The sequence below is a fragment of the Thalassophryne amazonica genome, chromosome 12 (genome assembly GCF_902500255.1).
Source record: "Thalassophryne amazonica chromosome 12, fThaAma1.1, whole genome shotgun sequence".
NCBI classification, from domain to species: domain Eukaryota; kingdom Metazoa; phylum Chordata; class Actinopteri; order Batrachoidiformes; family Batrachoididae; genus Thalassophryne; species Thalassophryne amazonica.
Window position 1 is genome coordinate 21079674 of NC_047114.1, and position 22790 is coordinate 21102463.

The 22790-nt window shown below is 39.6% G+C and overlaps 1 protein-coding gene across 3 annotated transcripts; it reads right to left on the reverse strand.

The window, feature by feature from the left end:
* Nucleotides 1-7524: 7524 nt before the first annotated feature.
* On the reverse strand, nucleotides 7525-22560 carry LOC117521399 (zinc finger protein 23-like). Of its 3 annotated transcripts, XM_034182698.1 has the most exons (5): nucleotides 22279-22560; nucleotides 16543-16766; nucleotides 16250-16368; nucleotides 16039-16165; nucleotides 7525-9566 (listed from the first exon to the last, which is right to left on the reverse strand). In XM_034182698.1, exons 3-5 carry the CDS (start codon nucleotides 16364-16366, stop codon nucleotides 8479-8481), a joined length of 1332 nt encoding a protein of 443 aa, XP_034038589.1. In that variant the 5' UTR covers nucleotides 16367-16368; nucleotides 16543-16766; nucleotides 22279-22560; the 3' UTR covers nucleotides 7525-8478. The 3 variants fall into 3 exon arrangements, with proteins under 3 accessions (XP_034038589.1, XP_034038590.1, XP_034038588.1); XM_034182697.1 differs by lacking the exon at nucleotides 16543-16766 and having other exon boundaries at nucleotides 7526-9566; XM_034182699.1 differs by lacking the exons at nucleotides 16543-16766; nucleotides 22279-22560 and having other exon boundaries at nucleotides 16250-16466.
* Between the last annotated feature and the right edge of the window lie 230 nt (nucleotides 22561-22790).

The window sequence follows — 22790 nt, forward strand, 5'->3', positions numbered from 1 at the left end:
ATGGATCTGTTTGGGCTACACTATATCTTATGTATAAATCAGTGATTAAACTATTCATGTGTATGATCATTCTGTCACTGACAAAACTGAAGTTGTCACAAAAAATACTGTAGATATGTCAACCAAATAAATGTTTATTTTCCTTGTACATCTGGGGCCTCATTAATAAACCTCTGCAAAATGACACTAAACAAAAGCGGTAATACACATACACTTTTTTTAAAAAAACAGAGATCTAAAGATATGTGCATGGTTCTTTAAAAAACTAATAATAAAAAAAAATCTCAGTTGATGTAGAACTGTACATACATGCATGGGCATGTACTGTCAGTGACCACCTCACACAGGAGAGGACACAGAAATTTAAAAAAAGAAAAAAAAGAAAAGCAGCACATAACTGCAATTACACCCAAGGTGAAACAATCTTGAGGTGCAGAAAAATAAATATTTCATTTGGGACTCTGTTTTGAAATCAAGAACAAAAGAAAATACAGTGAATGGGAAAAGGTCAGCACAGTGGAATAGTAGTTAGTACTATTGCTTCACAGCAAGAAGGTCCTGGGATCGCTTGTTGACCCCCAAAACGTGAATCTGCTGCAAAATGTGAATTATTCGCAAACTGTTAAAGAAAATTTACACAAACCGTGAATATCTGTGAACCATTAATAATTTTGCTACAAAATGTGAATAAAACATCCCAAAAAACATGAATGCAGATGTCGCAAGTCTCAAAAGGTGTGTAGTCATTTATAAGCTCCGCTTCAGACTGTTCCTTTCAGTTGACCAACCACTTATAATCATATTCAATTTTGTACTGTCATTTTGTGTGAATCTGAATAAAATGATTGAATTGAATTGTCTAATGAAAGGATGCCGCATGATATAACGTTTCATAGTTTCAATTTTTCTGTTATATTACTTTGTAAACATTTTGTCATTCTGGGGACAAACAGTTGACTCTAATCTTTTTCAGAGTGATATTCACTAGATCTTCAAATTTCTGATAAAATATATTACATTATAATATAAAAATATTTATCCCGCTTTATTACCAGTTATGATTCTAAGCATTCTGCGCATCATGCAAAGGCATATATGCCTAATGTGCATATGTATACATATCTGTTTCATTTACTCCGGTGGGGCTTTAGCATGGCAGAATAAACAGTAAAATCAACAAAGAAGTGCATGAGTTGTTGATTAGTTGAATATATTTTGGAAAATGCATGCATTTTCTATGTTGTTCTTGTGGTTTGCACTATTAATGATCAAAAATTCATTTATAGTGACATGAAATACCCAAAGAAATTCATGTTTTGCAAGATGTGCGTCCACGCTTCCTGAGATATTTTTTCAGTATTCACGGTTTGCAGATAATTCACAATTTGCAGCACATTCATGTTTTAGGGGTTAATATCGCTTCCAGCCTGGGCATTTTGGTGTGGAGTTCTCATAGACCAATTTGCAGAGGAAGTAGTACGGTCAAATAAAACTAGACTTGAGTTTGTCAAATCTGATGTGAAACAAACATTGTAGTTTGTTACCTGGGATTTTGGTTTTTGTCAATTCATTTAAACGTCTTTTTAGTTTTGATCTGTATGTAAATATGTAATGTTAAACTAATAGATCAGTGTGGTCCTCTGGTATGTTTCCTGGTAAATGTCTGTGCTTTTTTACATTCAGTAAGGAGTTTAGAGTGTATCTTATTCAGTTCACAGAGGTAGCATGGAAAATATACAAACACCTTTACATTGCTAAAGCAACTGTACGTAAAAAATAAAGAAATTTATAGCTATGGTATAACACAACCCAGACCTGGATAAGTGACAGAAAAATGAATGAATTAATCTAAATATGTAATAGTGAGACTTTATTTTGTCAAACAAAAAATTTACTATTTTTGTAAGTGATTTTGGGAAAATACCTGATCTGGGTCAGTTTTTTTTTTCTTTATGATTATCACACATATGACCTGATCGCTTTTTCTGTAAATACACAATTTCATTTAAACTGGTGGTAGGGTGACTTCGTGGTTAGCACTGCTGCCTCACAAGAAGGTCATGGGATCGATTCCCACCTTGTTCTTTCTGTGTGGAGTCTGCATGTTCTCCCCATGAATGCGAGTTCGCTCCTGGTGCTCCAGTTTCCTCCCACTTCCAAAGACATGCAAGTTAGGTGAATTGGAAATTTTAAATTGACTGTCGGTGTGTGAATGAGTTTGTCTGTCTGGATGTGGCCCTGCGACTGACTGGCATCCTGTTCAGGGTGTACTCTACCTCACGCCACGTCCTATGACTGCTGGGATAGGCTCCTGCACCCCCATGACCCTTGACTGAATCAGTGAGTATAGGAAACGAATGAATGGATGTCACTAATTCCAATGCGGTTTGTCCAAGTAGTGTTGCTGTAACTCTCTGTCCAAGATTGTGCACATGCAGGGTTGCTCTTCTGCGAATCAGGCAGTGATACTCCCCGTCGCTGTGTGAGTTCTGGCTTCGTCCCACTTCCAAAAACATGCAGACCAAGTGAACTGTTGACTCTAAATTAATTATAGGTGTGAATGTGTTTAACTATACGAGTATGTGGCCTGGCAGTAACAAAATTTGAATTAGTAGGTGTAGAAAATGAATTAATGGGGAAACATAACAGGCAATCAGCCTGCACACATTGGACAGCTGCACCAAACAAGTATTATATGACTACGGAATTATAGTGCATCCAGAAAGTATTCACAGCACTTGACTTTTTCCATATTTTATGTTACAGCATTATTCCAAAATTGAGTAAATTCATTTTCCACTCAAAATTTTACTCCCAACACCCCATAATGACAACATGAAAAAGTTTTATTTTAATCTTTGCAAATTTATTACAAATAAAAAACTAAGAAATCACATACACAAGTATTCAAACCCTATGCTCAATATATTGTTGATGCACCTTTGGCAGCAATTACAGCCTCAAGTCTTCTTGAATATGATGCCACAAGCTTGGAACACCTACAGTAGTGTTCAGAATAATAGTAGTAGTAAAACTATTATGTTCAAACTGCTTTTGTAGCAATCCTGTGAATCACTAAACTAGTATTGTATAACTACAGTTTTTCATGATTTCTTCACATCTGCGAGGCATTAATTTTGTTGGTTTTTGAACCAAGATTTTGCTTGTTTACTAGTGTGCTTGGGGTCATTGTCTTGTTGAAACACCCATTTCAAGGGAATGACCTCTTCAAGTATTTTGACATATCCAAACTGATCCATGATACCTGGTTTGCAATATATAGGCACAACACCTTAGTAGGAGAAACATGCCCATATCATGATGCTTGCAGCACCATTCTTCACTGTCTTCACTGTGAACTGTGACTTGAATTCAGAGTTTGGGGGTCGTCTCACAAACTATCTGCAGCCCTTGGACCCAAAAAGGAACAATTTTACTCTCATCAGTCCACAAAATATTCCTCCATTTCTCTTTAGGCCAGTTGATGTGTTCTTTGGCAAATTGTAACCTCTTCTGCACGTCTTTTATTTAACAAAGGGACTTTGTGGGGGATTCTTGCAAATAAATTAGCTTCACACAGGCGTCTTCTAACTGTCACAGCACTTACAGGTAACTCCAGACTGTCTTTGATCATCCTGGAGCTGATCAATGGGTGAGCCTTTGCCATTCTGGTTATTATTCTATCCATTTTGATGGTTGTTTTCCATTTTCTTCCACACGTCTCTGGTTTTTTTTTTGTCCATTTTAAAGCATTGGAGATCATTGTAGATGAACAGCCTATAATTTTTTGCACCTGCGTATAAGTTTTCCCCTCTCCAATCAACTTTTTAATCAAACTACGCTGTTCTTCTGAACAATGTCGAACGTTCCATTTTCCTCAGGCTTTCAAAGAGAAAAGCATGTTCAACAGGTGCTAGCTTCATCTTTAAATAGGGGACACCTGATTCACACCTGTTTGTTCCACAAAACTGACGAACTCACTGACTGAATGCGACACTACTATTATTGTGAACACCCCCTTTTCTACTTTTTTTTTTTACTAGTAGCCCAATTTCATAGCCTTATGAATGCTTGGTCTTGTTGGATTTGTGACAATCTACTGAATCTACTGGTACCTTGTTTCCCATGTAACAATAAGAAATATACTCAAAACCTGGATTAATCTATTTAGTCACATAGCACTACTATTATTCTGAACACTACTGTATCTTTAGGCAGTTTTGCCCATTCCTCTTTGCAGCACCTCCCAAGCTTCATCATGTTGGATGGAGTGCATCGGTGCCCAGCTATTTTCAGATCTCTCAGATTTGTCCTGAAGCCACTCCTGTAATAACTTGGCTGTGTACTTAGGGTCACTGTCCTGCTGAAAGATGAACCATCTCCCCAGTCTGAGGTCAAGAGCGCTCTGGAGCAGGTTTTCAGCCAGGATGCCTCTGTACACTGCTGCATTCATCTTTCCCTCAGTCCTGACTAGTCTCCCAGTTCCTGCCTCTGACAAACATCCCCACAGCATGATGCTGCCACCACCATGCTTCACTGTGGGGATGGTGCCTGGTTTCCTCCAAACATGATATCTGGCATTCACACCAAAGAGTTCAATCTTTGTCTCATTACACCAGAGAATTTTGTTTCTCATGGTCTGAGAGTCCTTCAGGTGCCTTTTGGCAAACTTCAAGAAGTGGCTTCTGTCTGGGCCCTGTACAGGCCTGATTGGTGGATTGCTGCAGAGACAGCTGTCCGTCTGGAAAGTTCTCATCTCACTACAGAGGAATACTGGAGCTCTGACAGAGTAACTGTCAGATTCTTGGTCACCTCAAAGGCTAAGTTTAGTTTAGATGGCCGGCAAGCTCTAGGAAGAGTCCTTTTGGAACCGAACTTCTTCCATTTTTGGATGATGGAGGCCACTGTTCTCATTGGGACCTTCAAAGCAGCAGAAATGTTTCTGCAACCTTTCCCATATTTGTACCTCAAGACAATTCTGTCTCAGACACCTACATATAATTCCTTTGACTTCATTACTTGGTTTGTGCTCTGACATACACTGTCAACTGTGGGACCTTATATGTAGACAGGTGTGTGCCTTTCCAAATCATGTCCAATCAACTGAATTTACCCCAGGTGAAATCAAATTAAGCTATAGAAACATCTCAAGGATGATCAGTGGAAACATGATGCACCTGAGCTCAATTTTGACCTTCATGGCAAAGGCTGTGAATACTTATGCACACGTGATTTTTAGTTTTTTATTTTTAATAAATTTGCAAAAATTAAAAAAAAAAAATTTTTTTCACTGTCATTATGGGGTATTGTGTGTAGAATTTTGAGGAAAAAAAATGATTTTAATCTATTGTGGAGTAAGGCTGCAATATAAAAAAAAAATGCAGCATTGTGAATACTTTCTGGCTGCACTGTACATATTCAGATAGGTCTAAGGGGCAAATGGTTTCTCTCCTGTATGTATTCTCATCTACAAAATAAGTTGGCTCTTTTGTTCAAATCTTTTACCATACACAAATAGTTTTTTTTTCCTCTTTGATTTCTTTTATTAATAGAATGCAATGGGCTCCAAAACCGGGGTCTGTAGTTGCACCCTAAACATTGCTGACATTATATCCAAAGGCTCTTTTCAAGATGGTGACCATTCCCTTAACTGCTGAGAACTACACCTCGTGGGCACTGGGTGACCAGAGATTGTCTCAAGGTACTTCCTCAGGTTCTTTCTGTCTTTATTTCATTTCTCTTATTTTTTTTTTAATAGAATGCATTGGGCCACAAACTTGGGGTCTATAGTTGCACTCTAAACATTGCTGGCATTGTATCTGAGGCCTCTCTTCAAGATACTGACGTTCCCTTAATTGCTGATAACTGCCCCTTGTGGGCACTTGGATGACCAGGGATTGCCCCGAGGTATTTCTTCAGGTTCTTCTTCATAAGCCCTGTTTCCACCACAACTGGTATTTCAATGACCAATTTGTTCATAGGTCATTTTTAAGGTCTCTATTTTGTGGTTTTCTCCCTTTCAGCCCTATTGAGACCATAGTCATTGCAGACTTTTACATCAATAATTTTGGCTGTTTTTTCTTGTTTGTTCCAAATGACTATCGGGTTTTATTGCACCATTGATATGTCTTCCTGCTGGGATCTCTTTGTCGTAGAAGATGGTTATTTTTCCGTTGTATGAGGCTGGTGCTGGCTCATGCTCCCAGATGTTTTCCTTTACTTCCACCTCCAGTTCCTTGCATACTTTCCAGTGTAGATATTTACAGATCTTATTGTGTCAGGATATATAACGTCTGTCTGCCACGATGGTCTGGCGTGCTGATATTCAATAGTTTACTCTCTCAACAACTGTATGACAGCATTGGTACTGATTATTTTGTGAAATTCCTGCCATTTCTTTAACCATTTATTAATTCTTCAATATAGCTCCCCTCATCCAATAGTATGTTTTCTGCTGATACCTTCCTACCTTCTGATTGTGCATTTAGAGCAGCTGTGCCCAACTCTGTTCATGGAGGGCCCCTGCCCTGTATGTTTTCTAACTGTCCCTGTTCCACTTCCAGGCACTTAACTATAGGTGTGCTCAGCCAATCAAGGTCTGGAAGACATCACTTTTACAAAATCAGGTGTGATTTGAGTAGGTAGACATGGAAAACCTGCAGGGCAGGGGATCTCCAGGAACAAAGTTGGTGACCCCTGCTGTACTTTAAATATGTATTTCATATTCTCAGGCACAGGCACAGCATTAGCCTTGGGTTTTCTGCAAACTGCTTGTTTCTGTTTTGCATTTACTTTCTTGTCTTTGTCCCTGATTTCTGCAGCCGAGGCTTTCACTAGGGGTTGATGCTCTGACAGCCTCCCACCAAGTTCTTTATCTCCAACATTGTACTTCCTCTGAATGAGTTTTTTGAGGAAGTTCGTTTTATGATTTTGGCCTCCCATAAATCTTGTCTCTTGGGAGAGCTCGGCTCTTAGACAGCTGATTCTGCTGTAATGTCTTTTTCCATCGTGGCACAGTATTCTTCTTCCTAATTCTGGTTCCTCTTCTCTCCAAATATTCTGGAGCTGATTTACTTTGTATGTACCATGCTGCTCCATAATTCACACAGTTTAACTCAGCCAATGTGGTTCCTTCTGGGACCAGTCTGGTCAATCCCAAGTTAACTTTCTGTTGTATAATTTTTATCCTCATTCAATTTGATCAGTTTAGAGCGCTCTTTTATTTCCATTCTTCTCGTTTCCTCAATCTTGTTAGCCCATTTTTCTTCTAATTCCCACTGTTCTGGGTCTGGGTGCATCTGTATAATGTTTTGTGGTCAAAGTGGTGAATGACTCCTAATTTGCTGGGGCGGTGGATGACTCCTTTTTTGGCGGGGGGGGGGGGGGGGGGGGGGGGCAGTGGATGACTTCTTTTTTTGGGAAGTGGTGAATGACTCCTAATTTGGGAGGGCAGTGGTTGACTTTTTTTTTTGGGGGGGGGGGGGGGGGTGAATGACTGCTAATTTGTTTCGGTGGTGTTTGATTCCTACTTCTACTTTTGCATGAGAGGCTGACTTGTTCTGATGTTCTTTGCTGGATATGTGTGTGAGGAGAGGCATTTCTAGAAGGTGCAATGGGTTGGCTGCATGAGGACATAAGCCATCCCTGACCATTTGCTCAACCTCATCTTCTATCGCTTGTAGTTCGGCATCACTAAAGTGTTTTTGTGTGGCAAAGTTGTGTCTTTAGGTGGTGAGTCACCCTTTTGGTATGTCTTTCTTACTTTGGCAGTGGTGGGATATCCTTTGCCATTCACTACATTTCTCTCTGGTTGATGTATTTCACTTTGGCATATTCGATTGCCCACAGCAGCACCAAGTCTTCCTCCCTCTTTCACTGACTCCTTCCAAACACAAGGTGTTTCCCTTCCTCCAGCAACTGGTGATCATTAATTGTGTCTTTCTAGGCTATCTTTATTTTATTAAATAAGCCTATCGGTAAGCCTATCAGTAAATCCGCTTCTTTTATCTGCTCCTCAAATACTGCCTTTTACCTCCTGCCTCACTTCTCATGCCTTGAGTAAGCGAAGCAGTAGAACATCATTTTCTTCTCCTCTAAAAAAAATGGTCCAATTTACAGTGGTGAAGTTTCGGAAATTTCTTTTGGCCCTTTGAGGCTGTTGCTGCTGGAGTCCAGGATCAGAACTGTGCTGATCTGGTGGATTATCCATTTGAGTACTCCTGCAGGAGAGATCATTCCCCGCAGCTTTCCTCACACACCCTGGTGCCTAGGCATGATTTGGGGACCTTTTTATCCTGTGAGACATCCGGCCAGTACAATTTATCATTTTTCGACTTTTTTATATTTGTTTTGTGGAATTTTTAGCTGGGGTTGGTTTTCATTGAAACGTCCTCATACAGAGATCTCCCGCAAACCCTCTTCACAGTGGGACCGAGGACACTCGAGGCAAGTGTCCAGTAGGAACTCCTAACCCACACCCTATCCTGTATGAATTCTCATGTGTCTGACCAGATGGCCCTTTCGTCCAAATCTTTTATCACACTCAGAACACGCAAATGGTTTCTCTCCTGTATGAATTCTCATGTGTCTCATTAAATGACTCTTGTGTCCAAATTTTGTACCACACTCAGAACACTCAAATGGTTTCTCTCCTGTATGCGTTCTCATGTGTCTCATCAAGTCACCCTTGTGTCCAAATCCTCTACCACACACAGAACATCCAAATGGTTTCTCTCCCGTATGAATTCTTATGTGTGTGTTCAGATGACCCTTCTCGCTAAATCTTTTATCACACACAAAACACGCAAATGGTTTCTCTCCGGTATGCATTCTCATGTGTCTGATCAGATAATCCCTAAGTCCAAATCCTCTACCACACACAGAACAGCCAAATGGTTTCTCTCCTGTATGAATTCTCATGTGCCTGATCAGATCACCCTTTTGTCCAAATCCTTTACCACACTCAGAACAGCTAAATGGTTTTTCACTTGCTTGCATTCTTGTGTGTTTTGAATAGTTCGTGTGACAACCTGCTTTACCACACTCAGAGGAATTAAATTTCTCCATAATGTTGCACCCACTCTTAACATTATTTGTCTGGGAGTTAAAACCTGAATCAAAGTCTCTGATCTGTTTCCATTCACAACTGTCATCAGTCTCAGTTTCAGAACTGTCTGAACTCCTACCACTGGTCTTTGGTTGTAAAGGTCTATATGGGCCAGAGTTGCTGGCTGATTGTGGTCCTCCACTGTCCTCTCCATCAGCTTGTGTGGTCAGTGTTCGGTGTACAGTTGAGCTGCTGGCAACAGGCTCATACTCTATGCTCTCATTACTGTTTTGATAAGTTTGTGATGACTGTGGCTTTTCATCATTTTCAATTTTCACAAAGACAGCAGTGAAAGGAAACTTCATATCATCACCCTCCTCCAGCTGATGAATTTGCTGTCCCTGCTGACTTATCCAGAGTTCCTCTTGTTCCTCTTTAATGTCCTCCTGGCCAACACTCAGATTCCACTCCTGCTGTTCATGGAGAATTTCTTCTTTAATCAGCAACAACTGCCGCATATCTGCAAGGAATCAGTTAAATTCACAGCATTTAGAACAACATTCATGCCATTAAAAAGCATCAGAAGGCTGATACATACCCTGGTCTCTCTACACAGCATAGTATAAATCATCATCATCAAACTTTATTTCAGACACATGGTCCATAATAACACAGAGGAACATACAAAAACAAACAAACAAAAAAGACAATAAAAGACCAATTTCATCCATGGCCATGTAAGCTGAGGTGCCAGTGTTTCCACAGTCTAGAAAAGAACCTGACCGAGCTCTGTGCAGGGCTGGTCAGGGTGTGAATGATGCTGTTTACACAATCTGTGAGTCTGCACATGCATCTGTACATGAGGTTTCTAAGCACAGCAACACAGGTTGGGACATTGACATTTACAAACATCTGACTGGCACTACTCCATCACGGCACCTTAAGCAGCATTCTCACGCCGTCATTGTATGCAACCTGAAATTTGTGCATACTACTTTGTTTGTAATGCCGCCACAGGTGGGCAGTATATATTGAAGTGCAATATGCTTTAAAAAGTGCAGTTTTAACAGGTACAGAGCACAGAGAACTTACGAAAAAGCATATTAGCTTGTACATATTGAATACAATGCTGCCTGTGAATGTCTCTATCATCAGACAGGTCAGCGGTTATGTAACTTCATCACACACTTGGAGGATGCTGCCCGACAGAGAGAAGGCAGGAAAACACAATTTAGAGTCCTCTTAACTTCTGACAATCATGATGTTGCTCTTTTTTGCATTGTATTTAATATCAAAGTCTATACCGTACTGACTGCAAACCTTTAACAGCTGCTGCAACCCAGCGCTACACGGACAGAAAATTACAAGGTCATCGGCGTACATTAGGTGGTTTATGGTTGTATGACCAACCCCACAGCCAGTCCTACATTGATTCAACAGATTACACAGATCGTCCATATACACATTAAAAAGGCAAGGCGAGAGAATGCTGCCTTGTCTTACCCCATTCCTCAGATGAAAGGGAGAAGATACATAGTTTCCCCATTTCACACACATAAACTGGTGAGCATACAAATACACTAAAATTCTCAAATATTTCGTAATTCCTCTATTGTACAGTTTATGAAACAATTTTTCATGATTTACATGGTCAAATGGTTTTGAGGAATCAATAAAACATAAAAATTGTGGTATTGTGCAGATTATAAGAGTCTAAGATCTCCTTGAGAGCAAAAATGCATATATCAGTGCCAAGTTTTGGCTTAAAACCAAATTGATTGTCAGATGTCACCATGAAATTCTCAATTCTATTAAGTATAGCCCTCTCCAAGACTTTTGATACAATACTGGCTAGCGCTATAGGCCGATAGTTGTCTTTGCTATTTATTTTGCCAACCTTATCCTTTACAATAGGCACTAAAAACACAGACAGTATAGAATTAGGTAAAATACCATGAATTACAAACCCAGTGAAACAAATAGCTAACAAGGGAAAGAGTTTCCTGCTTGCAAATTTTAAATGCTCGGCAGATATTTTATCCGCACCACATATCTTATTATTACTCAGATTCATAATAATATCACTAACTTCTTGTGTAGAAATGACCATTTCTTTGTGTTTGTCTATATTGTTCATCACAAATGAATTACTTTTAATACAGTCAAACAGTTCATAATAATGATTCTGCCATAATTGAATAAATTCATCAGGTCCATTTGCACAATCTATATTAGTTGGCAAGGATGTTTTTAAATTGTTCATTGTTTTTATTTCTTTCCAAAATTTGGTAGGACTATTCTGCTGTAATTTTCTTGCAAGTGACTCCGATTTCAAAGCGTTTTCATTCCTCTTAATAAAGTGTAAGGCATATTTAAAATGAGCATTTGCCTGTTTCTTATAATCAAACACAGGACCATCTGTAGGTTTGCCTGATTCAACCCACAGTTTAAAAGCCCTTCTAGCTTCAGCATGAAGCTTTTCTGCATACTCATTCCACCCTGGCTTGGCTTTGAACTTTTTAAGTTTTATACAAGGACCTACTAGAGATAAGAAGAGAGTCTATAGTTTTCTCATACAGTAAGCACAGTTCTGCGCCATGTTGTGCATTTTTACAATTTATGTCAGAACAAACCACTGTGCTTTCTGGCAACTCAATATTACTTAGCCAAAAGTCAGACTGGATGTGATACAAGTTTAAATCCTGCGCATTCAGCTTGTCCCAGTATATTTTTCCTTCCTGCGTCTCATTATTCATGGGCAAAAGGGTGGGTAAATTGCCCACATTTATAGATAAGGAAAAAGGGACATGATCAGATGCAGCAAGTTCATAATTTATCCTCATGGCTTCTAAAGAGTCATGTGCATCCTCAGAGCAGATACAATGGTCTAACCATGATGTAGTGTGCCACGTTTCACTAATGTAAGTGTAGCTATCCACAGGCAAAAGCACTTCACTGGAGAGAATTAAGTCATTGTTGGAGCAGAACTGCTTTAAGTGATTACCAAGTAAGGATTTACAGTCTCTCACATCAGCATTCATATCACCCAAGATGTAAACACAAGTAGATGGACTGTCTTGGATAAATTACACAATACAGGCTAACCTATTAAGGTATTCATCCTCATTATGGGGGCTTTCATAGGGTGTATATATATTCAGTATAATGAACTTTTTATTTCCACAGCTGAACTCAATTCCTATAGCCCAGTCAACATCCAGTCTTATCACTTTAATCAGCTGGTCCAATCTCTTATGCCACAACACTGCAACACCTCCAGGGATTCTGCACCGCACTAACTTGGTGCTACAGTCAGTGGTAGATTCACCTGCTCCATAGAAATCTGCGTGCAGGGAGTTAAGTCTTTCTAAGTCCTGCTTTGCCAAAAAAAGTCTCCTGGACGCACAGTACATCACACATTTCCAACAGTTTATCCACCACAAGACGGCGTGACTTGTCAGCCTCCGTATGACCCATGCGCAATCCGCGCACACTGTATGACACAATATTAATGTTCATTTATTTGGAGGCGATTTTTCCTGTGCCAGGGCGCGGCTGCTCTCCTGAAACGCCAAGTGCAATCACAGGTACGGGGCGCTGCAACTCCGCCTCACTTCCTGATCCAAGTGCCACGCTCTCAGTATTCGCTCTGGTGATGGATCATCAACTGGTGATCCATAGCCACTGTGCTCGCACCAAGGTTCTCATTCACACTGGCTTGAGTCTCCATAGCTGCTCTCAGACTTGAGACTTCCCTGCTCAGCTGCTCCACTCGGCTGAGCAGAGCTGAAGCATCCATGCTGCCGAATCCGACAGGTGGTAGCTCATCCAAGTAGTGTGAGACAAACCTGGGGATGTCCTCTCCACATTCATTAAGCACCTTCAGGCAGTCTTTGATGTTATTTGTGTCCTTTTGGGGGCCTTTGTGCCTGATGCAGCACACTGAAGTCGCGCACATTTCAAACAGCAGACGTTTGGACTCTTCAATCCACTCAGATGAAAAATTGCTTGAAACTAGCAATATAATTTCATCTTGTGTCAGGGTTCTCATTTTGATTACAATAAAATTTAGAAGTTCATCCTCTATGATCACTCTCTAATCTGCAGTTTTATACACAAAAATCTCAGATTTTGCTTGAGGGCCACCAGCTCCTCCAGCACGCACTGCTGCCCCTGCCGCCATCTTATATGTACAAGTAAATAAACATTTGTGTAAAGGTGATTTTATTGATTATGTATGAACACTTTGTGACTTCATTATGAAGTTATTCATAGCAATCAATCAAAAATATTTTGTTGATCAATTAATGCTTTAGATTATCTATGTAGGCTTTATATATATATATATATATATATATATATATATATATATAGACACACATACATATATATACAACAGGTAAAAAAAAAAAGGTATACTATATCTATTCTCAGCCGTTTACAAGCAAAGATGGGGCAAAGATCACCACTTTGTGAACAGCTGCATGAAAAAAATAGTCCAACAGTTTAAAGAACAATGTTTCTCAACGCTCAATTGCAAGGAATTTTGGGGCTCCATCATCTACAGGCCATAATATAATCAGAAGATTCAGAGAATCTGGAGAACTTACTACATGTACAACCCCTGGCAAAAATTATGGAATCACCGGCCTCGGAGGATGTTCATTCAGTTGTTTAATTTTGTAGAAAAAAAGCAGATCACAGACATGACACAAAACTAAAGTCATTTCAAATGGCAACTTTCTGGCTTTAAGAAACACTATAAGAAATCAGGAAAAAAAAACAATTGTGGCAGTCAGTAACGGTTACTTTTTTAGACCAAGCAGAGGGAAAAAAATATGGACTCACTCAATTCTGAGGAATAAATTATGGAATCACCCTGTAAATTTTCATCCCCAAAACTAACACCTGCATCAAATCAGATCTGCTTGTTAGTCTGCATCTAAAAAGGAGTGATCACACCTTGGAGAGCTGTTGCACCAAGTGGACTGACATGAATCATGGCTCCAACACGAGAGATGTCAACTGAAACAAAGGAGAGGATTATCAAACTCTTAAAAGAGGGTAAATCATCACGCAATGTTGCAAAAGATGTTGGTTGTTCACAGTCAGCTGTGTCTAAACTCTGGACCAAATACAAACAACATGGGAAGGTTGTTAAAGGCAAACTATACTGGTAGACCAAGGAAGACATCAAAGCGTCAAGACAGAAAACTTAAAGCAATGTGTCTCAAAAATCGAAAATGCACAACGAAATAAATGAGGAACGAATGGGAGGAAACTGGAGTCAACGTCTGTGACCGAACTGTAAGAAACCGCCTAAAGGAAATGGGATTTACATACAGAAAAGCTAAACGAAAGCCATCATTAACACCTAAACAGAAAAAACAAGGTTACAATGGGCTAAGGAAAAGCAATCGTGGACTGTGGATGACTGGATGAAAGTCATATTCAGTGATGAATCTTGAATCTGCATTGGGCAAGGTGATGATGCTGGAACCTTTGTTAGGTGCCGTTCCAATGAGATTTATAAAGATGACTGCCTGAAGAGAACATGCAAATTCCCACAGTCATTGATGATATGGGGCTGCATGTCAGGTAAAGGCACTGGGGAGATGGCTGTCATTACATCATCAATAAATGCACAAGTTTACATTGATATTTTGGCCACTTTTCTTATCCCATCAATTGAAAGGATGTTTGGGGATGATGAAATCAATTTTCAAGATGATAATGCATCTTGTCATAGAGCAAAAACTGTGAAAACATTCCTTGCAAAAAGACACATAGGGTCAATGTCATGGCCTGCAAATAGTCCGGATCTTAATCCAATTGAAAATCTTTGGTGGAAGTTGAAGAAAATGGTCCATGACAAGGGTCCAACCTGCAAAGCTGATCTGGTAACAGCAATCAGAGAAAGTTGGAGCCAGATTGATGAAGAGTACTGTTTGTCACTCATTACGTCCATGCCTCAGAGACTGCAAGCTGTTATAAAAGCCAGAGGTGGTGCAACAAAATACTAGTGATGTGTTGGAGCGTTCTTTTGTTTTTCATGATTCCATAATTTTTTCCTCAGAATTGAGTGAGTCCATATATTTTTCCCTCTGCTTGGTCTAAAAAAGTAACTGTTACTGACTGCCACAATTTTTTTTCTTGATTTCTTATAGTGTTTCTTAAAGCCAGAAAGTTGCCATTTGAAATGACTTTAGTTTTGTGTCATGTCTGTGATCTGCTTTTTTTCTACAAAATTAAACAACTGAATGAACATCCTCCGAGGCCGGTGATGCCATAATTATTACCAGGGGTTGTATCTGTAAAGCGCTTTGAGCGTCTGATGCAGATGGAAAAGCACTATATAAATGCAGTCCATTTACCATTTACAACAGTGCTTTATAAAATGAACTTTAGTCATAAAAATCATGGCACACTGCCCTGATCATTGCGCCCGTTGGCTGTGATTTTCTGAGTTCATGTCTAAACTCACGTCACTCCGGTCACATTACAGTGGACGATCTGCTGTTGCCACTGCGTCGTTGCTCGCCCGTCAGGCATTCACAGGGTGCTATGTGAGGTGTTTTTGCGTAGCCTGTAAGGTATTTATGCGTCTTCCGGGCTTGGCGGCTCTCCTGCGGAAATCAGGTGCAGCTTCATACTTCACAGTAGGCACTGCGATCATGGAGGTTTGTGAGAGGATACTGAGCGGACTTGTAAGGTCCTGGCAGCACCTGAGCACCACTTTGGGGTCATGCTGCATTCAACGCGATTTCATGACCACATAAGCACCACTGGACAGACCTCGTCCCTGTGTAAAGGGAACTTATCTGAGAGACAGGACTTGTTGTCCCTCAGTCTCATGAACTCAAAGGCAGAGGACCAACAGACATGAATATTACACTTAAACACAGAGTTTCCACCTTTCCAGATTTTAATATTTTAGGCATATTAAACCAATATATCATGAGTCTGAGTCTCAGAAAAGTCAGAAATCTTACCATCCGTATCTGGCTGTAAATCTGAGTTGCTGGCTGGTTGTGATCCTCCAGAGCCCTCTGCATTACCTTCTGTTTTTAGTATTCCTTGATGAAACTGTGATGACTGTGATTTTTCTTCATCTTCACTCTTCACAGAGACAACAGAGAAAGGGAACTCATACCTCAGTATCATCCTCCATCAGCCCATGAAGCTGCTTTCCTCCTGACTTACCCAGTGTTCCTCCTGTTCTTCTTTAATCTTTGATGGCTCTGAGCCGTTGTGGTCCAGACTCTGATTCCATTCCTGCTGCTCACTGAGAACCTCTTTACTCACCAACAGCTGCTGCATGTCTGCAAGGAAGAATTTAAATGGATAAAATTATAAACAACATTCATTATAATACTGCTGGGATAGGATCCAGCCTCCCGTGACCCTTAATTGGAGTAAGCAGTTGAAGATGAGTGAGTGAGTGAATGACTCATTATAATAAAGATAAAGCATTGTAGTTGCACTATTGTACTGACTTATTCAACTCAGGTCTGGGAATGTGATGGTGTTTGTTGCTGCATCCGCCACACTACAGAACTGCACTGGGTAGTGTCGGATCCTTTGGTGTCAAGACACAGAAGCTTGTGTCGAGTACAGAGTGCAGTTGGAAATGAAGCCCCGTGATGAATCTTGTATTGCTTTCCCTGGAATCAAGTGACCAATATGCACCAGGTGTCAGTTATAAGATCAGGTGTCATCACTGCAAAAAAAAAAACAACACAATAATGTTCACATATGTGCTACTGAGAGTCAGGAGGGTTTTACAAATGCTAATAATATGATTGCAAAGGCAACACATTTTCTCCTGCCAAAATAGGAAAACTTCTTTGGTCGGTGACCACTTTGATACACTGTTAAACTGAATGTAGGATTAGGTTTTCTTAAAACAAACACACGGGCACACACACACAAGCAGCCTGAAAACAAGCCATATATCACGATGCATATTTCCCCCCACATTTAAGTAAATAAAGGAACATATACCATACATATATTTTCATGCATTTGAGTTATTCATCTGTCATACCAAATCATAATTTACATGTGTAATTAGTGTGCGTGTGCTCTAAGTGGTGTCACATTGATATCTGCCATAATTTACATCTCCCTCTTTTTCCCCCCACTGAGACATATACTGGGAAAGCCTCATATGCTTCATGTGGCTTCAAGCTGAACTATCGTTATTTATTTGTCATAAAACATAGTGTGATTTATTTCTGACATCTGCCATTCAGAATGTTCTATGGTAATGATGGAAAAAAAAAACACGGGTTTGATGCGTTAGAGTTAATAAGGAAGATGGTGGCACACACAATCACCACAACTGTGGGTCTTGGATCTCTGTGAGTGTATGTTGCGTTTGTATTTTTTGTGTGTCTATGCACACTGTGCCATGCCAAACATGTCTACAGCCACATAAACCTCCTGAACATTGGATTTCCTTGCCAGGTTGCAGCTACAGGCAACTTCCAGCAGAATCTCAACATTGCTCTGGCTACAGCAAGAACACCTGAATCTTCTTGTACAGGCAACGCAAGGAGTGCAAGCAGAAGTGAGGATTTCAGGTCAGCCTACCAGCTAGGTTAAGGAAATACTCAAACATATGATACCCACCATCTTCCTGACCAAAGCAAGATCCAGCACTGACAAGATCAACAAATTGGAGCTCCATCTGGTAGCAAACTCACATTTCCTGTGCAATGATCATCGTGGACATCTGGCTGCACCCATTGATCCAGGATGGATATCATTAGCTTTGTTTTTATTTACAAACATTTCACTTAAATCATGTAACATCACTTTTTGACTCCAACAAATTGTCCTTTAACATTAACCGTGTGTTTCTTAACAAACAACACTGCCAGACAGCTCACTAAAATGTAGCCTGTGGACTTCAGCACTACAAAATATACAACACCAATAACTAAACTGAAACTGTCCATCACTAACTTTACTTAGGGGCTTACTTACCTATTAAACCCACCAAAATCTAAGTGTCACTATTTTTCCTATATTTCAATTTCAATTTATTTTCATTTATATAGCGCAAAATCACAAGGTTACCTCAAGGCACTTCACACAAGTAAGGTCTAACCTTACCAACCCCCAGAGCAACAGTGGTAAGGAAAAACTCCATTGGTCTGGTCTGCTTGAGGTTTCTTCCTCAAGGAGACCAGACCAGACTCAAAGGGGTGACCCTCTGCTTGGGCCATGCTACAGACACAAATTACAAAACAATCATACAGGAAATGTTGCCGATGCACAGAACGGTTTCCGGAACAGACATCTCTGGATGGAGCAGCACCTCAAACAGAGAGAAAAGAAAAAAAAAAGCAGAATCAAGCATCAGAAAGACAACAAATACAGTGTAATTTGTCATTAAGCTACAAGAAAAACAGAAGAAATACTAAGGTGCCAGTATGCTAGCCATACGAAAGGGAAAATAAGTGCGTCGTAAGTCTGGACTTCAAAGTCTCTACAGAATCTGACTGTTTTATTGATGCAGGGAGATCATTCCACAGAACAGGGGCACGATAAGAGAAAGCTCTGTGACCCGCAGACTTTTTATTCACCCTAGGGACACAAAGTAGTCCTGCACCACCTTGAGAACGAAAAGCCTGGGCCGGTACGTAGGGTTTAATTAGGTCAGCTAGGTAGGGAGGTACCAGTCCGTGAACAATTTTATAGGCTAGTAGCAGAACATTAAAATCTATATAGTGACATAATTTGCAAGTGACATTTGTTAAAGGGCAAGATTTACCTCTCATTTGAATATTTAGTAATTAGTTAATGTACAATTCAAATGATGTAATTAAGAAATTTTGGGGAAAAAGTCAAAAGTCTGGAATGGGCTTAATTGGTACCACTGTACCATTTAAGCCCATGTGTGTTCCAAATAAGCCCATAACATCATCTACTGATAAAATAAACTTGTTTAATGCAATAATTCATGAATAAAAATATAATTAATGGAATATATTTTATAAATGACAGTGAAAATGTTTTTTTTTTTTTTTAATCCCTTTTGAACAAGATCATCATCTGAACAAATGACATACATGACAAACAGTGCAGTACAGAACAAAGAACAATGAATTGGTTAATTTAGCTTCATTTCAGGCACTTCAATTAAAAATAAACAGCAATATATTTATTAGATAACGGTGAACATGTCTTAAAAAAATTACATTTATATTTTCATATTAAAATTTTCATTTTTTTCTATCTATATATCTGTCTGTCCATATCGATCTATCTATCTGTCTATCTATACACATACACACAGCTCTTCAACTGCTTAGTCCAATTAAGGGTCATGGGGGGCTGGAGCCTATCCCAGCAGTCATAGAGTGTGAGGCGGGGTACACCCTGGACAGGACGCCAGTCTGTCGCAGGGCCACATATAGACAAACAAACACAGTCACACCTGCATGGACACCTACGGACAATTTCAAGTTTCCAATCCACCTAACCTGTGTCTAGTAAAGTACATCAGTAATTTAAAGTCACACAGTGAATTGTTACTTTTAAACTCTTTAGAACAGAAAAATGTATTTATCTTGTAGTAGAGGAAATTCTCTCTTGAAATACATGAAATAGGCTTCAATGGAGCATGCTGGGCTTAAATGGTTCCGCCGTGAGGAACGCTTAAAAAGACCATGCTTTCCTTTCAAAATGTAATATATGCTCACAAACCTATGCATGGACCCTAAATATAATTTGCATCAAACATTACAGCAGTTACTACTGGACCCTAAATATAATTTGCATCAAACATTACAGCAGTTACTACTGTGCAAACATTCAGAAATATAAAGTTTCTGTCATTGAATATTAGCATGCCCTCGCTGTAGTTTGCATGTATTTTGATGGGATGTACCATTTAAGCCCACCTGTAAAAAAAAAAAAAGTTAATTTATGAAATTAATCAGCTCCACAGAACAATTTATGATGCATTTAAATATCAATGTTAAATGAATAACAAAATGCTGAATATTTGTAGCTGACAACTTTAGTTCTTGTGGCACAGTAGCATTAACAGGGCTAGGCGTGTTAGCATGAGATCAGCTATCTTTGCTCACTCATAAAACTCATCTTTCCATTTGAAGGAAAATTGTATAATTTGGCAAAATACTATTTATCTATAAATGCACCTGATCTGCTCTGTGTAAGCCTGATCCCATCAGATCTCAGACGCAAAGTTCCTGCAAGCTAAGCAGTGCAGGACCTGGTTAGTACTTGGATGGGGGACCTCTTTGGAACACCAGTAGCTGTGTGTGTTTCTCCAGTTTACTCTGGAGTTGCGTCAAGTAGGGCATCCAGTATAAAACTTGTGCTAAATGCCAATGCAGATCTGGCTGTATCCGCTGTGGTGAGCCTGAATGAAAAACGGGAGCAGCCGAATGGACAACAACAACAACAACTATTTATCTATAAATCAAAATTAGTACATTTACCTTTTATTTCACATAATATTAATGTACTTACCAAACATGTGACTGAAATCTGCTGAAAATTAATGAAATCTAACGTGTTCCAAAACACCAAAGTTTTTGGTTGTCTTCTAATCAAGGGTCCCAAGACTGTATACTTTGGAGTAGGGCTAACTCAACAATGGAAAATGTGATTTGTATGCAATAAAAAAATGTCACAGAAGTAACAAACCCTTTGATTGGATGAAATAATGAATGACAAAATATATATTTTCCTTTTTTTTATAAATTGACATCAAAGTTGAAAGTGAGCGCCAGTGTTGCCACAGTTACTTTGAAAAAGTAATCAAATTACTGATTACTCCTTGAAAAAGTGGCTGTTACTTTACTGATTACTCAATTTGAAAAGTAACTGTTAGATTAGTAGTTACTTTATTAGTTATTTTCAGCAACTGCTGACAACACCCCCGCCGCGACCTCAACATGAAAATAAACAAAAGTGTTGCCAATACTCACTTTATACAGGGTTTTCATGTGACATATCGGTCACGTCATTTTGTGTCCCGCGGCCATTCTGGATTACAATGAGGTGGCCGCTGTGTTACGCTACGTGCATTTGGCGAACAATTGCAGAAGCTTCAACGTCGGTGTGAAGAAGCCTCACGGCACTGTGGTGCTGAGAGAGATCCGCCGCTAACAGAAATCCACTGCTACCAGAATTTTATTTTATTTTATTTGGCCACAAAATTATATAAGAATACATAAAAATACTGCCGAGGATAACACAAGAACGCTTCCAATACGGATGCTTATTTACACTGTGGTTCTCGAGCACCGAGCTGCTGATCCGCAAGCTGCCCTTCCAGCGCCTGGTGAGAGAAATCGCTCAGGACTTCAAGACGACCTCCGCTTTCAGAGCTCCGCTGTGATGCTCTGCAGGAGACCGGCGAGGCTGACCTGGTCAGCAGCTTCCTAGTTCACAATATCGCAGTGTGACACTGTCGACCAGTTTGTTACATCGCCACTAAATTCACTATCTGGTATAAGATACGGATTCACATTAAACCAACTGCTACACATCGATCACGATAAATAGCTTTATCTCGAGGATTTAAAGCATCGTAATAACCGTACATTCTCTCCATTTTTCTATCACGCGCCAGCCTCCTTGTAATCCAGAATGGAGATGGCACCTGTCCTGCAGCAAATCGGTCAAGTGATTGAAAACCCTCTATAGTCACCCTTTCTTGATTTCAATGAACATAGATACTTGTTTTATAAACGATAAAAGACATCTTTCTTGACCTCATATTTAAATGTTGACAGCACTGTGACAGTAAAACTTACAATTTATAATCTACATTGTTTATAAGTGTAACTGTTAAATTCTTTCTAACAATTTTCTAACATTTAAATTCTTTCTCAACATATTGTTAAAATGATTATTATTATAGTATTAGTAGAATGAAAAATTGCCTTCAAAAGTGGACCTTTAATTTAAGGGTGTGGAGAGGAAGCACACCCTCCCGGGATGAGGTGCAGCAGCTGGAGGATAGGGATGTGTGATATGGACACAAAAAACACTTTTTTGTGACATTAAAATGAAGAAGAAAAAAAAACAGATTTATTATGAGCCAGTCTGGGTCAGTCTGCTCCATTTCGTTACATTTTACCCCCGCGTTTCGTGATTAGCAGGCTCCATTTCGTATTTTAGTAAAACGGGGCCAATGTATAGCTTAAAACTTAAACGTTAGTCTACAAAAGGTTTAGTGAACAAACCTGCTCTGTATCAGCGAACGTTGGGCTTGAAAAGATCCAGTACTTTGAATCTTTTCTTCTCTTCTGAGCCACTAATTTCTTTTTACTCTTCTCATTAGCAGCAGCTAGCCGCTACTGGGCGTTTTTGCACTAACTTCACCTTTTTCTTCTTCTTCCGCTTTATTGTCGGCTTGTATAGGTCTGGAACTCTTTAATGAACATATTAGCGGTTTATAAAGTGAACTTTAATCTGATCTATGCATAAATTCTGTTGTTCCAAAAAGAGCTTTCATGGTGCACAACTAGCTAACTATAGCTTCGGAAGCTTCTTCTTCTTCGGTTTTCTTCTTCTTCCTCTTATTCTCCTTCAGTCGGATTTATTGGCGGTTGTCAAACCTCTTGGTGCATTACCGCCATCAATTGCACTGGAGTGCGAGACAGCAGACTCAATTTTCATCAGACTTCACGATGATTTTCTTGTTGTCTGTGGTGACTAGTTGTTGACATCAAACATGAACAAAATAAAAGTGTAT